The sequence below is a fragment of the Bos indicus genome, chromosome 18 (genome assembly GCF_029378745.1).
Source record: "Bos indicus isolate NIAB-ARS_2022 breed Sahiwal x Tharparkar chromosome 18, NIAB-ARS_B.indTharparkar_mat_pri_1.0, whole genome shotgun sequence".
Lineage (NCBI taxonomy): Eukaryota > Metazoa > Chordata > Mammalia > Artiodactyla > Bovidae > Bos > Bos indicus.
This window is the reverse complement of record NC_091777.1, coordinates 22,218,039-22,237,962: the sequence shown is the minus strand read 5'-3', so window position 1 is coordinate 22,237,962 and position 19,924 is coordinate 22,218,039. Positions and strand designations below refer to the sequence as shown.

At 34.9% G+C, this 19,924-nt stretch overlaps 1 protein-coding gene across 12 annotated transcripts in view; it reads right to left on the bottom strand.

Annotated features, from left to right (window-relative positions):
• CHD9 (chromodomain helicase DNA binding protein 9) overlaps window positions 1-19,924 on the bottom strand; it is a 226,170-nt gene that overhangs the window by 119,823 nt on the left and 86,423 nt on the right. For 10 of the 12 annotated variants that reach the window (XM_019978873.2, XM_070770560.1, XM_070770559.1 and 7 more), the window contains exon 2: window positions 12,115-13,734. In XM_019978873.2, the coding sequence (XP_019834432.2) occupies window positions 12,115-13,569 (1,455 nt within the window). In that variant the 5' untranslated portion in view covers window positions 13,570-13,734. Of the gene's footprint in view, window positions 1-12,114; window positions 13,735-19,924 lie in introns of those variants that run through there. The other 2 variants (XM_019978879.2, XM_070770569.1) reach the window with 1 other exon arrangement.

The window sequence follows — 19,924 nt, the reverse complement described above, 5'->3', positions numbered from 1 at the left end:
ATAACTGAAGGTAAACTGTGATAAGTCAAAGATGTATACCATTAATCTTAAAGCAACCACTAAAATAATAAAAAAAGTACTAAACAGTACCTCACCAAAGGCTTACTTTACATGCCAGATGTCACTTTATCACCTCTCAGGTCTAAATCTATACTTCATTGTCTGCACTACAATAAAGGAACTTGTACACATTTTTCTCTGCCAGTGGCACAATGTTAAGCTTTGCTAGCAGTGGGCATTGGAATGCAACTGGAAGATGATGGAGTCTCAAATCCTAGTTCCAGTGGATTGTCTTCAACAGGGCTACAGAAGAATGCAGGAGCCAGAGGGACAAAAAACCACCCCATGTTTAACTTCCCATGACACCTTTTCAGGCAGTTTCACAGAAGTTTTGAGTCATAAAAACAGTATATGGGCATTGTCTCTGCATCTCCCTCAGTACCTCAAACAGTAGATTCCCAATCGTTGTTGTTCAGTCGCTCAGTCATGTCGGACTCTTTGCAGCCTATGGACTGCAGCACACCAGGCTTCCCTGTCCTTCACCAAGTCCCGGAGCTTGCTCAAACTCGTGTCCATCAAGTCGGTGATGCCATACAACCATCTCATCCTCTGCTGACCCCTTCTCCTCCTGCCTTCAATCTTTCCCACCACTAGGGTCTTTTCCACTGAGTCAGTTCTTAACATCAGGTAGCCAAAGTATTGGAGCTTCAGCATCGGTCCTTCCAATGAATATTCACGACTGATTTCCTTTAGGATTGACTGGTTTGATCTTTCTGCAGTCCAAGAGACTCTCAAGAGTCTTCTCCAACACAATTCAAAAGCATCAATTCTTCAGCGCTCAGCTTTCTTTATGGTCCAACTCTCACATCTGTACATGATTACTGGAAAAACCATAGCTTTGACTATACGTAGGACCTTTGCTGGCAAAGTAACGTCTCTGCTTTTTAATAAGCTATCTAAGAGGTTTGTCATAGTTTTTCTTCCAAGGAGAAAGTATCTTTTAATTTCATGCTTGCAGTCACCACCTTCAGTGATTCTGGAGCCCAAGAAAATAAAGTCTGTCACTGTTTCCACTTCCCCGACTATTTGTCATGAAGTGACAGGACCAGATGCTATGATCTTCATTTTTTGAACGTTGAGTTTTAAGCCAGATTTTTCACTCTCCCCCATCACCTTTATCAAGAGGCTCTTTAGTTTCTTGTCACTTTCTGCCATTAGGGTGTTGTCATCTGCATATTGAGGTTACTGATATTTCTCCTGGCAATCTTGATTCCAGTTTGAACTTCATTCAGCCTGGGATTTCACATGATGTACTCTGCATAGAATTTAAACAAGCAGGGTGACTGTATACAGCCTTGAAGTTCTTCTTTCCCAATTTGGAACCAGTTCATTGTTCCACGTCCGGTTCTAAATGTTGCTTCTTGACCTGCATATGGGTTTCTCAGGAGGCAAGTAAGGTGGTCTGGTATTCCCATCTCTTTAGGAATTTTCCACAGTTTGTTGTGATCGACACAGTCAAAGGCTTTAGCATAGTCAATGAAGCAAAAGTAGATGTTTTTCTGGAATTCCCTTGCTTTCTGTATGTTCCAACAGATATTGGTAGTTTGATCTCTGTTTCCTCTACCTTTTCTAAATGCAGCAGGTCCATCTGGAAGTTCTCAATTCAAGTAGTGTTGAAGCCTAGCTTGAAAGATTTGGGCATTACGTTGCTAACATGTGAAATGAGTGTAGTTGTGCAGTAGTTTGAACATTCTTTGGCATTGTCCTTCTTTGGGATTGGAATGAAAACTTTTTCAGTCCTGTGGCCACTGCTAAGTTTTCCAAATTTGCTGGCATATTGAGTGCCACACTTAAACAGCATAATCTTTTAGGATTTTAAATAGCTCAGCTGGAATTCCATCACCTCCACTAACTTTGTTCATATGACAGGTGTTCAGAATATATTTACTGAATTCATAAACAAATGAATGTCTTATAAACAAAGCTGTCAGAACTACAACTATATTAGTGCTTAGCATATAGTATGCTCTCAAAAATTTCTATCTACCTTATAAAAAGAAAACTCAAACCCCTCTGTTCAACATGAGTTTAACCTAAATCAAATACCAAGCAAGGACTACATTTTATTTCGTACATAACATAGCACCACATGAAATACTAGATGGTGACAAAGTACTTATGAAAGTGAATCAAAAATTTCTGGATCTCAAGGTTCTAACACAAAAACCCAACTAAGAAATTACAAATAGTACTCAGATCCATTACATTGCATAGTATAAGCAAAGCAAATGAGCTCCTTAAAGAAATGGCTGATTCCAGGTCTGAGGCAAAGCAATTAAATACATCTTCTTACACCAGAAAGTAGAAGTATTTAGAGAAGAAAGAGGACACATTAGAAGGGCACAGGGTTGGCTTGCAAAGATTCCCACTGGCAAATATTCAAAAAGAATAAGGGCAAATGACTATAACATATTCAGTGTTTTTTAACCTATGGATCCAACTCTTTATAGCCAAATCCCACTTACTAATTAAAAAGGAGTGAAGGTAATTTTAGAAAGAAACAAAGTGTAGTCACTCGGTTGTGTCTGACTCTTTGCAATCCCATGGACATCAGGCCCCTCCTCCATGGGATTTTCTGGGCAAGAGTACTGGAATGGGTTGCCATTTCCTTCTCCAGGGAATCTTCCTGACCCAGGCATTGAACCCAAGTCTCTCGCATTACAGACAGACGCTTTACCGTCTGAGCCACCAGGGAAGTCTGAAGGTAATTTTAATAGGTGATAAAACTTAGCATCACCATTAATGAGACAAACTCCTAATATGACCTAATGTGACCCAAGAGAAGTACATCTATGTGGCACCCTCACCAAGAAATGTTTAATTTGAAGTATGAAGAAACAATTAGATAAAAACAGACAGGGTCTAGACTTTTTTAAAAAATGATGACATTGGAAAAGAAAACAAAAAGGCATGAAAACCCCTGTATTAGGATACAGAATATTAACAAGACATAACTAAATGCAATGCCTGATCTTTGACTGGATCCTGTATTTTAAAATAAACATCTATAAAAATTACTAGGATAATTAAAAGGTATCTGAATTTTGGTCATATGATATTGTTATTGACGATAAGTTTTATTACATAGGAAAAGTAACTTTTATTTAAAATGAAAACAGAGTAAGAAGACAAATGAGACAAGCAAAAAACTAGTGAGTCTATGTGATGGTACATGGATGTCCACTATATTATCCTTTCAACTCCTAAGTTGACTTTATTTTTTTCCTAAATAAAAAGTCAGGAAAAGTAAATATTACTATAAATATAAACAGTTTAAAAATTCATAATATTCATATTTCTAATATTGCTTAAGTTTACTGAAAGTCATCTTTATTCTTGCAATATAACAAAAATACAGATTTGCAAGCGTAGCCTTAGAGGTCTCTTTGTATTTGTAATGTCAGTACCCAGCACAGTACCTGATATATAAACACCAGGTGCTCAATGAATATATTTGTTGTTTATGCTCTTATGAGTTGATGTGGTAAAAAACACAATGAATTTAAAGATTTTTAGATAGGTTACTTTCCCTCTTGATACCTCAAGTACTTAATCTATAAACTCTGAGAAATAATACCAACTTATATATACCTCAGGTTATTACTAAAAAATTCAAACAATGTAAGTAAACCACTTAAAATATTATGCAAATGTTTTATTATTTCTATTTCTAATTAAATTCAATGTTTATTTACCACATTAATTTTTAAAAATTACTTCTGAAAGTCTTACTTTCATTTGAGGTATTTAGAGGGAAAAAATCCTAGGAAATTTATCTAGCAATGTAATCTTTTAAGTATAATGTATCTCTCAGTAATTACTTATGTCTCTTTTGACATAAAAAAAAAAAAAGTAGTGCTAAAAGTTGAATCACATAGTTTTTTTTAAAACAGTTCTGTAACATAATAGTTTGTAATAAAATTAAACAGATTAGAAGCTCAAAAGAAAAGGGCCTGCTTTCTTGACTCTGCCATTTACAAGAGCAGTTGGATATTATATGTACATGCATTATAATACGGATATAAACGCATACAAAGGATCAAGTAGATACAGAATGACAAAATGTCCTGTAACAAAGAGTTAATCTTAGAAACTCAGAGGAATACCTTCTTTAAATAGGATGGATCAAGGAAATGAATTGTTTATAATTATCACTCATTCAAAATCACTTAGTTGGAGAGCTAAGGAGTGATAGAAACCTGTCAACTGAATCACAACTGAAAAGAGAACACCTCTGAAATTACAATACAGATCAATGGGAAAGTATGACTTAATTTTCAGTTTGAGTTGTTCAAAGGCAAAGGACCATATCTGGTTCATTTTTGCAACCTCAGTGCCCAGCACAATCTCTTACACCTGCTGCTGCTGCTGCTGCTGCTGCTGCTGCCAAGTCGCTTCAGTAGTATCCGACTCTGTGCAACCCCATAGACGGCAGCCCACCAAGCTCCCTCGTCCCTGGGATTCTCCAAGCAACAACACTGGAGTGGGTTGCCATTTCCTTCTCCAATGCATGAAAGTGAAAAGTGAAAGTGAAGTCGTTCAGTTGTGTCTGACTCTTAGCGACCCCATGGACTGCAGCCTACCAGGCTCCTCTGTCCATGGGATTTTTCAGGCAAGAGTACTGGAGTGGGGTGCCATCACCTTCTCCATCTTACACCTGGTAGATACCTAATAAATGCTGAACAAACAGAAGCAGCAAAAATGCAACATTTCTAAAACACGGATGTTACACAAAATTCAGTCATTCACACATACACAGTTTATATCTATATTTGACAGATACAATAAGTGTGCATTTTTTAACACTAGAAGTATGGTTAAAAACTTAAAATACATTGAAAGATATACAAAAAAAATCCCACACAAAAACAAAACTGAGCAACTCAAAAAATATCAATACTTATAACACATTAATTTTAAATGCCTGGCCATTCTCATTTCTGATCACGCTTAAATACTATAGCGTTTAAACTATAAGAAGGAATGTTAGCCAGTTGTATGACAGCAAGCAAAATGACCTGTTTTTGCTTTTTGTATTAGGATAGGGTGAAATATTATCCAGCTCTAAAATTCTATAATTCTAGGAAATGTTCAACATAAACTCTTCAGGTACACAAGTGTACATTAATCTAGCAAAAAACTTTGCTTAAAGATTGGCTCTTAGCCCTTATTACCTCATAATAACTTTAAATGCAATATAATCCATAAAAATATTGAATCACTATGTTGTATACCTGAAATGAATATAATATTGCAAATAATATAAAACGTCAATACAAAAAAGACTACCCTCCTTTCATAATTTGTAAGGTATTATTTGCATAATAAATGTGCAAGTTATTATTTGCATAGTTGCCTATAGTAAATTACCAGATTTTATTTAACTGAAAACTGCAGTCTAAGCTTCCTGTGTGCTTACCATCTCCTTCCATGTATTATTGATAGCATATTGCATTAAAATATTTCAGTAGTTTAAAATCATTTCAGTCCAACTATCCAAATAAAGAAACCTGATCTCTCATATTTAAATATTCCAAAGTATTCATATTATCATAACAGGAATAAAGTTTGATGGTTCAGTAGCCCCAAACACAATTTTTTCAATTTCAGACATTAATAAGGATAAATGACTGAGTAGTTCTAAGGCATTTGGGAATGCACCTCAATAAAATTAACTACAATGCTATAGCTGTAACTTATATGATCAACTGCACTTTCATTTAAAAAAATAGCAAGAAAGAGTAAAACACAAAAGCAAAAAAACTGAATACAATAAACTCTGTTAGACCTACTTTGAAGTTTGGCTTGAATCTCATACTCTTCACACACTGCACAAATCCACAAATTTCTCACCAACTGCCGCCTCTTCCCCACCCCTGGAATTCACTTCCTGTTCACCTCTCACCCTTAAGTATGCAAGTTAGAAGTCAACAGCCTTAAAGCTACTGTTAACAACTAGAATGTCATTACTCAGTGCAGAACTCAATCCCTCTAATACAATATAATACACAGTTTAATAATTAAGATATTTCAGAAGTAGCTAATATTACACAAATTTCCAGTCCAAACAGAACATTTTAATCTAGAAGATTCAACAGAAATGTCAAAACGAAAAAACTTAGTCCACTTTATCTGAAAAAACAAAAACCAACTGAACAGGAAATTCCTTCACAGAATTCTATTTTGTGTATTAGCTTAGACAACTAAGAATTTTGCAACTTCTTATAAGCAATAGCATACCAAATGTATAAAGATGCAAATAAATTTTGATAAATAGAGGGATGTTACTTTATAAGAATTTAAATTATTCAATAAAACAATCTAAATACTAGTTAGGTCATTTTTTTCTCTTCTTTTGTCTGGGACATAAATGGAATGACAAATTTTGAAATTACTCATTATATGTTGGCTTTTTGATGTAGGAAAAGTTACCACTATTAACAAAACCCCAAACCAAAAATAACTAGCAAAGACCTCAGGATCCTCGGAACTCAATGGCTTTGAGCAAAGTATAGCAAATTTCTTGCTTTAGATTTACATTCAGTTTTAGGAAGTTTTCCGCTTTGTTTTTTAATAGTAATTTCATTTACAGGAAAAATTAGTTGTGCTTCTAAGATAACTTTCAAATATCTAAAATCCTTACTTAAGTGAGGGTGATTCCTGGAGGTGTAACAATAATCATTACAAATTTGAACATATAGGACCTCCCTATAAAACTTTAAGAGTTTTTTCATCTTTTCTTAACTGATCATTCTACCACCATTACCATCACTCTTGGGGTGGGGGTTGGGAGAAAGCCATATAATTAAAGGTTTTAAAGCTTAATAGAACATACTTCCACTATCTGGAAAATTTACCCATCTGTGATAAATAATTCCCAGGTATTCCTGGATAGCAGGTAACTTGTCACATATCTTTACCTTTCTTCATTATTTGTAATTGCCACTCAGGAGCTAAACAGGCAATATGAATAATACATCTCACTAAGAAACTCAAAATTACAACCACAGAATAGCTGAAAAGAACCTACCAATTTAGTCCATTTTCCACCTCCTGGCTTTCAGTGCAAGTGTTTTACTTCAAACTTCCTTATACTAATCTACTTTTCTGTGACTTCCACTTGGTAGATGCAATTCTAGCCTCTAAGGTTCTTCAAATATTTGAAGGTAATTATGAGGTTTACCTTTAGGGCATTTGTTATTATCATCTAAAACACAGTCTTATTCTTTAAAAAGTCAAAACACTTTTGGAAGCAATAGCTATTTCACTTTACTTTTGTTCTTTGTTTTGGGGTTGTCTTTCCCTCTGGTAACAGATAAACTATCTGTCAATATTGCCAGAATACATGAGATGAATGGCCTTCACTTAAAGACTCTAAAGCAAGTTTTTATTTCATCAGTAAGGTATATTTCTGAAGGGGTTGGGGGAGGGGCAGGGTGAGAAGGGAGGAATCACTTAGTGTATTATTGGTAAACATCACACTGCATTAATATACTCTGAAGGAAAGTGAAAGTAGTTAAGACCATATATAATGGAGCTAAATCTGATTTGAATCTAGTCAGGTGTGACTTTGGGTATATTACTTAACTTTTCTGTACCTCAGTTTCCTCAAATGGAAACTGGAGGAGTTAACTAACTCCAAATAAAAGGACTGCTGTGGAGGATCAATGTGTTAATAACATATATTAAGTATTTAGAACGGTGTTGGCACAAACATAAGGCTCTATCATAGGGCATATTCTAATTTTTGCTTATTATCACATACCTACTTCAAATTGAACTATTATAGTAATAAATACAACAAAAATATAAAATATTTTAATTACCTTGACTCAGATTTTTCCCAGATCTCAATAACAGCTTTACTTTTATATCGCATTTTAGCAACCTTGGGCTTCCCAGGTGCTAGTGGTAAAGAACCGGCTGGCCAGTGAAGGCAGGAGACATAAGAGACACAGGTGCAATCCCTGGGTCAGGAAGACCCCCCTGGAGAAGGGAATGGCAACTCACTTCAGTATTTTTGCCTGGAGAAACCCATGGATAAGGGAGCCTGGCGGGCTACAGTCCCCAGGGTCACAAAGAGGTGGACACAACTGAAGTGACTTAGCACTCAGCACCCTTAGCAAACTTAAGATGGCAAACTTTTAGCCATTTAAAATCATTTTCAGAAAAATATTTTAGGACATGAAAAAATGCCTGCAACATATTAATTTGTTGCAAAATGTAACAATAATTTGTTACAATAATAATAACTACAAAAAAGCAATTTGCCAAACAGCATAAACTATATGATCCCAACTTTGTTCTTAAAAATGCAAAAATACATAGGGAAGAGACAGACAGCTGATCTCATTGGAAACTTACAGAATGTCAACAATGGTATCTTCTCATAGTGATATTACAAGTAACTTATTTTTCATCTGTTTTCTATGTTGTTCAATTTTTAAATAATAATTATGTATTAAGTTTTTTGTCAGAAAAGAAGCCCAATATTTTCTTATTTATTTATTTGGCTACACTGTGTGGCCTGTGGGATCTTAGTTTCTCAATCAGAGATGAACCCAGGCCCTTGGCAGTGAAAAGTGCAGAGTATGGACCACTGGGGAATTCCCCCAAATCCAGTATTTTAAAATGTGCCTTACAGAAGCTGTTCAAATCTTTCTCTAAGTTTTTTTAAAGCTTATAAAAAAGGCAGGTTTCCCTACCTTCAGGGAAAATTTTAAAAAAAAATTCAAGGTAGTAAATAAAGTTATAAATTCATCAGAATACAAAAGCCAAAAAGGAATTATGTACAATTACATACATCCTAAAATTCTATTTCCTATGCTGATAGCTATTTTAGCTATCCCACATATCTTTCACTGCTATAGAACTTTTACAGTAAATTTAATTTACAAACATTGAAAGATCACACAGTGCTCCATACAGTGTTCCCACTTAACAAATAATCAGACAAAAATGAAAGATTCTATGTCACTAAAGAGCAGTATTTATCATAAAAGAGCTAGGAAATTTTTATGGTATTATTCTCTCAATATTCCTCTGCTCTAACAACCAGAGATGAAAATAAGTTAGTATTTTCTCTATTATGTTTTGTATTTACATTTAGAAATGCTTCCTGTAGCACCTCACTTTTTTTCTTTTCTCTTTTTTAAATGGTAAAATTCTAGAGTCAATTATAAAAGAAATTTTCTCAGCAATATTCAGTTTTTAATGACTGACACAGATTCTAGGATTTTGAAATTGTATCCACAAATACTCCACCTCAATTGGGGAATAAGAAAACACAAGGCTTACAGATATTCTTTACATACTTAATATTCTCAGTGAAGCTTTCTAAAATTATAGAGTGCCATCCATGAGTTTTCCAACGACAGATTAATTCATATCTTGTTTTGGCTATAACAATATGTGTCCTTTTAAAAATTCTAATAAAACAAAAATTATGCCACTTTCTTAGTTTTTAATCTGTTAACTTCTATACACATAATTAATAATGCTAATTTAGTCTGAAATGAAATTATTGCATTTAAGCAAGAGACTTAGAAAAAAAAAAAAAACCTAAGAAAAAATTTCTTTTCATAGAACTTGGGGAAAACTGTAATAATACAACATTTTGGCTATGTAGTAACCATTATCGTTCAGAAAATGCCAAAAAATTCTGATAAAAGACTTACATATGCTCTGCCAAAATTTATCATAAATTAAACATACTGAATAGTTTGATTTCACATATTGGGATATCTGACATAATTCTATACATATAAAATCTATATCCAAAAAAAAAAAAAATCTATATCCAATCCTTATTAACCATATTATAATCTCCTATCTTCTCTACCAATCCATCTCTTCTCTCCACCCCCACAATCAGAAACTCACAACTCTAAGTCTTAACACAAAGAAGTAATAGGAAACTTGAGAACAGACTTGCAGTAAATCAGTAAGTATTCAAAAACATTTGCCCTTTATCAGTTTTTAAACATGTAACAAAAAGAATAAGAAGTTAGCAAAATGAAACAAACGCTGAAACAAGAAGATGAGTAGATTTAAATAAAGCCTTATGAATGTATCAGTGTAGATGAGATGATTTATTAAAGGCTGATGAACTGGTGTGAAAAGAATTTCTCTCAGATAGCATTAAGGTTGAGTATTAGTATTAGATTTAGTACTAATATCTAAATATTAGTATTGGGGACTATTTTAGATATTTATAATTATTCTCCATTCATTTCAAATCTATAGAAGAAGAGTCTTCTTTTTAAAGTCAGTAGAACATGTTTAGGAAAACATGAATTTAAAAAAAATCCTTAGAAAAAATAAGGAAATAAGTTAATAAATTTCAGATTTAATAACTTCAATTATATGCTGGACAAATTAATTAGTCAAACTAGTCAGAAATATACATTAAAAGTGAATAGATGATCCTGGGTTTGATCAGTAGTTTTTCCCCAAGGTCCAAGATGCTTGACCCTCTTCCAGTAGAGGGAGCAAAATCATAATATATTCAGGCAACAAAAAGATAGAAAGAGAATTTACAAGTTGCTTTTAAGTATTTTAAATCTATTTAGATAATTCAAATGCTGTACTAAAAACATCATGACCCACGAAGCAAAAGATTTTATCCTTTTCAGATACTTCAAAGTTTTGAAATAAAAAAATGGTCTGTAAATACTTAATTTCAAGAACCATGCTGTATTTCATTGTCTACCAAATCTCACAGTAAGCAAAGTATTAAAGCAATTTTATAAATCTTTAACAACAAACTTTCAGAAAGCTGATAAAATACTACATTAAATATACCAAAAGAATTTTAAAGTAATACATTCATATGACAAAAACTATAAAAAAAACAAAGGCAAGAAAAGCAATTGTGCTACCCTAAAACAACCTATTTCCTTTTAGTATTTTTCTTAAGTATATTTCCAAACTGCTATGAAAAAAGTATAGTTATAAAAACATTTGTTAAGTGCTTATTATATGCTAAACATGTATTATATGCCAGGCACAGTTTTAAGCACTTTACATATTATAACTCGATTCATTCTTATCAAAGCCCTATTATTATCCCATATTTAAAGATGAAGCAAATGAGATGCACCGAAATTATTAACACTTAATAAGTAACATGAACAAGATTCTAACCCAAGTAGTGTGGTACCAGAGCCTGTTCTCTTAACCACTTTACTGGGATCTTAATTTTGAATTATGCTTTTCCACCATTATTAACATATTATCAGTCTTCAAAGTCTTTTTAATGCCTACAACAGTTCATCCAATATAGATATGATAATAAATTGTGCTGTTTCCAATTTTCCCTCTTAGATACAGCAAGAGAAATATCTTTGGGTATATTACTTTTGCCATATTTGGGTTATTGTAATAAAGTTTTTATACCCAAATATGCCACGTGCCACCAAATTGCTTTCCAAAATATCTGTATCAATTACAAAACTATGTGAATTCCAATTTCACCATAAATTTGCATAAATTAAGCATCAAATTTAAAAAATTTTTCTAATAGATAAAAATGAACCACACTGCAACTGAATTATTATTAAAGTTGCATATCATTCTGAATGTCGTTTACTGACTTCTTTTGTGAATTTCAGCTTTTACATTTTATTTAATTATCAACTAATGAGATCTCATCAAATTATCAAATTATTTTTATAGGAATATTAACTCTATGTCCATTATATTGGCAATAAAACATTCCCAATCTATTTTCTTTTAATTATGGTTATTTTTTGGTTTTGATAATAAATCTTTCTGTCAAAGGCAATCATAACTGAAAGTTACAAAAGATATCTTAGTATCTTATAAAAGATATATATTTTTTAAAAATCTAAATAATAGAAGTTTATGGCTTTGAGCAAATCAATGAAGGTCTTTCACATATAAGACTATTGAAACACTATAAATCTACGTCAAAATATGCACATTCACCTGACAAAATTATTGAGTTTGAGAAATTCTGAGTATGTCTCATGTGAAATAAACTCAGTGAGTAAAACCCCCACGCTACCCCAAACCAAAATAAGAGTTACATACCTGTCGCTGTAAACACAGGCGATTTCTATCATGTAAATGCTGATGATTAGAAAGTGATGAATGCCAACTCCGAGCCTGATTGTGCAACTGAGTTTGAACCATATCAGAAGGCCGTGTTACAAGATGTGAAGTAAATTGCCGATCAAGGTCATGATCTAAAACATGACTTGAATTATCTTGCCCAAATGCTGACTCATCAAACTGGGGAAGGAGACCTTCTTGAAGGAGGTCTTCTGGGTCAAGTCCTGTGAATGGCTCAGTTTGAGATTCCACTTGATGAAGTAAATTCTCTTCCAAAGATGAAAAGCCATTAGTTTCTACATGATCACTGAAATGGCCCATTTGAGTTCCTGAGTCAACAGGATCCGGGAAGTTCATGTGCACAGGAGATAATTTTGAATTGTAATTACCCTGAGGATGTGATGAATGCAACATTTGGAAGTTATTTGAATTCAGTGATGTATTAGGATTTAGCATATGCTGAGTCGATTCTTGCTTGATTCCCCTATGAGGTGAAAAGGAATTACTCCCAGTAAAATCAGATAAAGTCTGATTTGTATGATTAGGTGCAAGAACTGCAGAGGGTTGAAGAAGACTATTTGGTGACACATGATTACTGGAAAAGGAATAATGTGAAGAAAACTGCTGTGAATTACTGACAGAACAAGAAGTCATATTTGGAGAAGGTCCATTAAAATTACCTTCTTGGTGACTGCTACACTTGAGGAAGTGTACTGAAGGGTTTGATGTTTGGGAAAATTGCTGCATCGAAAGGGACTGTTGTGAAGTAGATGCATTATTCATTTGTGGTGGATGGTTAACACTGACTCTGTGTGGACCAGAAACATTAACATCCATAAAAGTTTTAGACTGACTAAGAGAATTTTGCCCTGGGTTAAGATTATTTCTGTTTTGTTGTGAGCGTAGCGAAGTGCACTGTGTTTGTTGTTCATTGGCCTGAAATAAGGCAAAGTCATGGTGTGCCACAAAGCTTTTAGTTTGATGCATAGAGTGAGAATGTCCTGGTTGGTGAAAAGGAGACCCATTTTGATTTGAAATGCTAGTAGCTGTCTGATGGCCCCACATAGGACTGCCATCTGCTACATCTGGAAACAAACCGTTGGGCTGGTTCTGGGGGTGGATTGGAGAACAATTAAACTGAGAGTGTGGCGATAACACATGTTCAGCTGGGCTACCAAAAGACTGATTAACTTGGTGAAATTTCATTGAATCAAACTGATTTAACTGTTCATAATCAGTCATCTTCTGATGTGTTGGAGTACCTTGAACATGATTCAGTGAGTCTATGTGCAAAGGTTCAAATTCTGCACCCAAGTTCAATTCATCAACTAGTGAAACAGGTCCTGGTTGTACAAATGCATCATCTGGCAAACCTTCTAAGGTCTCACCAAACAGATTGGCATCATCAAAAAAGTCCATCATGGGATCTGTCATCTTGAAAACTTCAATAATAATCTGGGCTGTTCACTCCAAATGGAGTACATTCAGTTTCTCTGTAGTAGATATTATTGGATCATTTCCAAAGGTCAACAACTAATCCGTAACAGGTCAATGTTCATTATTGCTCTGGATAATGACATGTCATGAAGTGTCAGAATCCTAGGAAATAAGAACAAAAGCAAAGTTTAATAATGAATATTCATTAAAGTTTTACAAACAAAGTTTATATATGATTTAAAAAACATACAATCTCAGTGTATACTATGTTTTGGTATAGTAATTCATGGCAAATAGCTCAGTGATATTCCTTACAGGGAAAAAGTTGCTGCTACAGGGGACATGACTATGCATATATATGCATTCTGTCATTATTATAATGACAGAATGTAAAGCAAACTTGAGAATGGAATGTCAGACTCTCCCATACCATGAAATGGCCATCACTCCCCAACAGCTCTAGCATGTACAAAATATTTATGTATTACACTTGAAAGTTATGTTGTGCTAAGGTAGAACTAACACCCAAAAAAGATGTTCTTTTCAATATAGGGGACTGGAATGCAAAAGTAGGAAGTCAAGAAACACCTGGAGTAACAGGCAAATTTGGCCTTGGAATACGGAATGAAGCAGGGCAAAGACTAATAGCGTTTTGCCAAGAAAATGCACTGATCATAACAAACACCCTCTTCCAACAACACAAGAGAAGACTCTACATGGACATCACCAGATGGTCAACACCAAAATCAGATTGATTATATTCTCTGCAGCCAAAGATGGAGAAGCTCTATACAGTCAGCAAAAACAAGACCAGGAGCTGACTGTGGCTCAGATCATGAACTCCTTATTGTAAAATTCAGACTTAAATTGAAGAAAGTAGAGAAAACCACTAGACCATACAGGTATGATCTAAATCAAATCCCTTATGATTATACAGTGGAAGTGAGAAATAGATTTAAGGGCCTAGATCTGATAGAGTGCCTGATGAACTATGGAATGAGGTTCGTGACATTGTACAGGAGACAGGGATCAAGACCATCCCCATGGAAAAGAAATGCAAAAAAGCAAAATGGCTGTCTGGGGAGGCCTTACAAATAGCTGTGAAAAGAAGAGAAGCAAAAAGCAAAGGAGCAAAGGAAAGATATAAGCATCTGAATGCAGAGTTCCAAAGAATAGCAAGAAGAGATAAGAAAGCCTTCTTCAGCGATCAATGCAAATAAATAGAGGAAAACAACAGAATGGGAAAGACTAGAGCTCTCTTCAAGAAAATTGGAGATACCAAGGGGATATTTCATGCAAAGACGGGCTCGATAAAGGACAGAAATGGTATGGACCTAACAGAAGCAGAAAATATTAAGAGATGGCAAGAATACACAGAAGAACTGTACAAAAAAGATCTTCACGACCCAGATAATCACGATGGTGTGATCACTCACCTAGAGCCAGATATCCTGGAATGTGAAGTCAAGTGGGCCTTAGAACGCATCACTAAGAACAGAGCTAGTGGAGGTGATGGAATTCCAGTTGAGCTATTTCAAATCCTGAAAGATGACACTGTCAAAGTGCTGCACTCAATATGCCAGCAAATTTGGAAAACTCAGCAGTGGCGACAGGACTGGAAAAGGTCAGTTTTCATTCCAATCCCAAAGAAAGGCAATGCCAAAGAAGGCTGAAACTACTGCACAATTGCACTCATCTCACACGCTAGTAAAGTAATGCTCAAAATTCTCCAAGCCAGGCTTCAGCAATACCTGAACCGTGAACTTCCAGATGTTCAAGCTGGTTTTAGAAAAGGCAGAGGAACCCGAGAGCAAATTGCCAACATCCACTGGATCATCGAAAAGGCAAGAAAGTTCCAGAAAAACATCTATTTCTGCTTTATTGACTATGCCAAAGCCTTTGACTGTGTGGATCACAATAAACTGTGGAAAATTCTGAAAGAGATGGGAATACCAGACCACCTGATCTGCCTCTTGAGAAATCTATATGCAGGTCAGGAAGCAACAGTTAGAACTGGACATGGAACAACAGACTGGTTCCAAATAGGAAAAGGAGGACGTCAAGGCTGTATATTGTCACCCTGCTTATTTAACTTATATGCAGAGTACATCATGAGAAACGCTGGACTGGAAGAAACACAAGCTGGAATCAAGATTTCTGGGAGAAATATCAATAACCTTAGATATGCAGATGACACCACCCTTATGGCAGAAAGTGAAGAGGAACTAAAGAGCCTCTTGATGAAAGTGAAAGTGGAGAGTGAAAAAGTTGGCTTAAAGCTCAGCATTCAGAAAACGAAAATCATGGCATCTGATCCCATCACTTCATGGGAAATACATAGGGAAACAGTGGAAACAGTGTCAGACTTTATTTTTTGGGGCTCCAAAATCACCGCAGATGGTGACTGCAGCCATGAAATTAAAAGACGCTTACTCCTTGGAAGGAAAGTTATGACCAACCTAGATAGTATATTGAAAAGCAGAGACATTACTTTGCCAACAAAGGTTCGTCTAGTCAAGGCTATGGTTTTTCCTGTGGTCATGTATGGATGTGAGAGTTGGACTGTGAAGAAGGCTGAGCGCCAAAGGATTGATGCTTTTGAACTGCGGTATTGGAGAAGACTCTTGAGAGTCCCTTGGATTGCAAGGAGATCCAACCAGTCCATTCTGAAGGAGGTCAGCCCTGGGATTTCTTTGGAAGGAATGATGCTAAAGCTGAAACTCCAGTACTTTGGCCACCTCATGCGAAGAGTTGACTCACTGGAAAAGACTCTGATGCTGGGAGGGATTGGGGGCAGGAGGAGAAGGGGACGACAGAGGATGAGATGGCTGGATGGCATCACTGACTCGATGGACATGAGTCTGGGTGAACTCTGGGAGTTGGTGATGGACAGGGAGGCCTGGCGTGCCGCGATTCATGGGGTTGCAAAGAGTCGGACACGACTGAGCGACTGAACTGAAGGTAATTGACAACAGATCCTCTCAGACTAGCAAGTATGTTGTGATCTTTTGCTCTATACCTCTTGAGCAGATAAAGCTACTATTTTATAGGGTACACATGAAATTACAGCAAGAAGAGCAATTGTATGAAGTCATGATAGCTGGCCCTAAATGAGATAAAAGTTCGCCATCTGGTCAGCTGATAGACAACACAGACATGTGGTATGTTGGAGATGCTGTATCATATTGCTACCATGGTTCTCTTGTTCAGCTACCATGGAAGATCAGCCTCCTGAGAGCCAAGTGATACAGACATCCATGTAGCAAAACCAAGCACGTTTTTGTTAACAGCTATATTCATCACTCTACCCCTAAGTCTCCCACCATTAAATCATTTGGAATATACCTATCGCTTATTATATTTACTAAACTGTGCAAAATAAAATGTACTGATAATCAAGCTGAGGCAAAAACAAACAGTAGCTTAAGCTAAGCAATAAATTAGTCTTATGATAATTGCAAGAGAAAAAAAATGGCAGCATTTATACACAGACACATCACATAACATATGTAGAATTTATGTGTGGAAAGGATCTAATAGGTTACTTGCCAATTTTGTTTCAGGCTTGTATTATTTATCCCAAACCTTTTCAAAAAGGGAATTTAGAGTTCTGCCCTCACTGTCTTGTATACAGAACCCAAATGAAGATTCTTGCTCCTCTACATATTAGTTTATTCAAAAACTAGTAAATGTCTAAAAAACTTTTCCAGAGCTTCTATTTTGGGAGGTCCGTATTAGAAAATATAAATTTCCTAAAGAGAATGTCTGCTCACAATTTAAATGAAAAAATACTTTTGAAAATTTTCTGAGAAGGAAAAACTATGTAAATTTACATTAATTTTACCTGGAAATGGACTTATCAATCACAATGATATACAAGTACTTTAACAAATACATAATTTTAGAAAAAGTAAAATACAGAAAAAGAGAAATTATTTTTCCAGATTTTATAACTATGAGACTAAATGGACAGAGGGCTATGTGCTCTAATCTGAACACAGCATTAGCCAAAAAAAAGAAAAAGAAAGAAAAAAGTAGGTTAAATCAATTCTCTGGAACATATCTTATGTTCCGCTATTAGACACTAGACAAGGGAACATCTATGTATACCTAACCCGTTAATCAGAGAAAGCAATGTCCTATATTTTTGTAATGGATGTATGATCATTTACCGAGAGGCGAAAAAGAAGAAATACAACAGAAGTTACGAAATCCAGTATGTTGTCAAATATAAGGAACATTATTAGTTGATATAACATGAAGAAATAAATTATGACATTATATCACTTTGAATCTTTATTTTATAATCTATCTGTAACTTTTAAAAAACATTTTTAGAAGTAGACTTATTCTGAAGGATCTGACAATTTCTTCTTCCAAGAAGTACTTTTTGGTCCATAAAACACCTGATTGTTGCTCTGTAAAAAAATGTAGAATTGCTGTCATTTCTTCAACAACAAATATCTGTTTCACTAATGAATATATGAATAATGAATTTCAATAAATGAATATTCATTGGAAGGACTGATGCTGAAGCTGAAACTCCAATACTTTGGCCACTTGATGCGAAGAACTGACTTATTTGAAAAGACCCTGATGCTGGGAAAGATTGAAGGCAGGAGGAGAAGGGGACGACAGAGGATGCGATGGTTGGATGACATCACTGACTCAATGGACATGAGTTTGAGTAAACTCTGGGAGTTGGTGATGGACAGGGAGGCCTGGCATACTGCAGTCCATGGGGTTCCAAAGAGTCAGACACGACTGAGCAACTGAACTGAATATTAAATTTATGCTGTGCTACTCTGTGCCTCTCTGCAAAATCAATAACTTTTTGTTTAAAAGCCGAATAACTGTATATCTTTTGAGACCTTTAAAATAATTAAACATGTATAGTACCAATGTACACAGCCCAACTGAAGTGATGGCTACATAAATAGCTATGACTAAGTTTACAGCCAACAGGCAGACAGTGACTGAGACACATCCTAATTTCAGAGATATTAAAAGGAGAAAAAATATGCATCTTAGAATTGATTAAAATAAGTTCTTGAATATACAGAATCTATTACTTCAAGAGTTCAGAACTACAAAAACTGCTGCCCAATTGATTGAAAGTAAATTACCTGAAGCATACGACATTAGTTCATACATTCCCAATTATTGTGATAACAGTAAACATTTCCAAATTTACACTATGTACTATAGGCTTGTACATCTGTTTTATTCTTAAGAAATAATTCAAGGTTTTTTAGAACACTGTTCTGGAAATTTGCTTATGATGTAATATTCCAATTAGGAAGGAAATGATAGTCTTTGAATTTTGTACATTATGATTGATTATACTATAGCAAAGTATTTTCTACATTTATGTAACCCAAAGTTTATCAAAAATATGAGAGGCTTTAAATAATAAAACAATTTTGCTGCTTACTCTTCTAACAAATACTTATTGAGAAGCAACTTCCAGGCACTAGGATGATGAATAACTGGCCTCTGAGAGGAGATACAGACAAGTAAATGCCAATATAATACATTACCAAGATAATACAATACTTGTGCTTTTATTAAAGTACATTCAGAGGAGGAACATCCTATGAGGAAAATGGACACCTTATATCTAAGAAGATACATATTTCGTATGTGACAAGACACACGTAAGTAGTCAATGTTAGTTATACAAATAGAAACTAAAGATAAACTAGAAAAAAGTGCCCATAAAATCTAAAAAAAAGTCACCTTTTCTGATTTAAACACTTCATTCTACAACTGACACAATGCTCAATTAAGTTCCTCTTTAAGATCTATCATCTTATTTCATTCTAATAAATGTACTATCGTACAAATTCATAAAAAGACCACATCAGTCCAATTTTAACTTTCTATTTAATTAAGCAAATATTATGGACTGTCCATTACATCCAAAGCAACTCTGCAGAAACTACAAAAGCCTCTACCCTCAGGAAGTTCAGAATCTAAATGGGGGAGATAAGGAGTAATGGCACAAGAAGAGCACATCATATACCGAATAAAATATGGTAAACATGGCCTACGAGAAGCAAGCACAAGTTTATGTATAAGGTGATTATTAAGAGAAGAGAGAGCACAGTTGGCAAGGTATTTAGGAAAAGCTTCTTAGAACAATTAGCATTTGAAGGGATCTTATAAAGGGATTGAAAGGACAGGCCAGGCAAAGGATTCAGGAATAAAGAAATGGAAGGAAGGAAGTATATATTTAGGCGTAGTATGACCATTTTAGAGTATACAAAAGGAGAAAACTGGAAAATAGACATAGAAATACAAGTTGGAGCGACACTATAGGGGACCTTATCATTAAGTACATTAAGACATT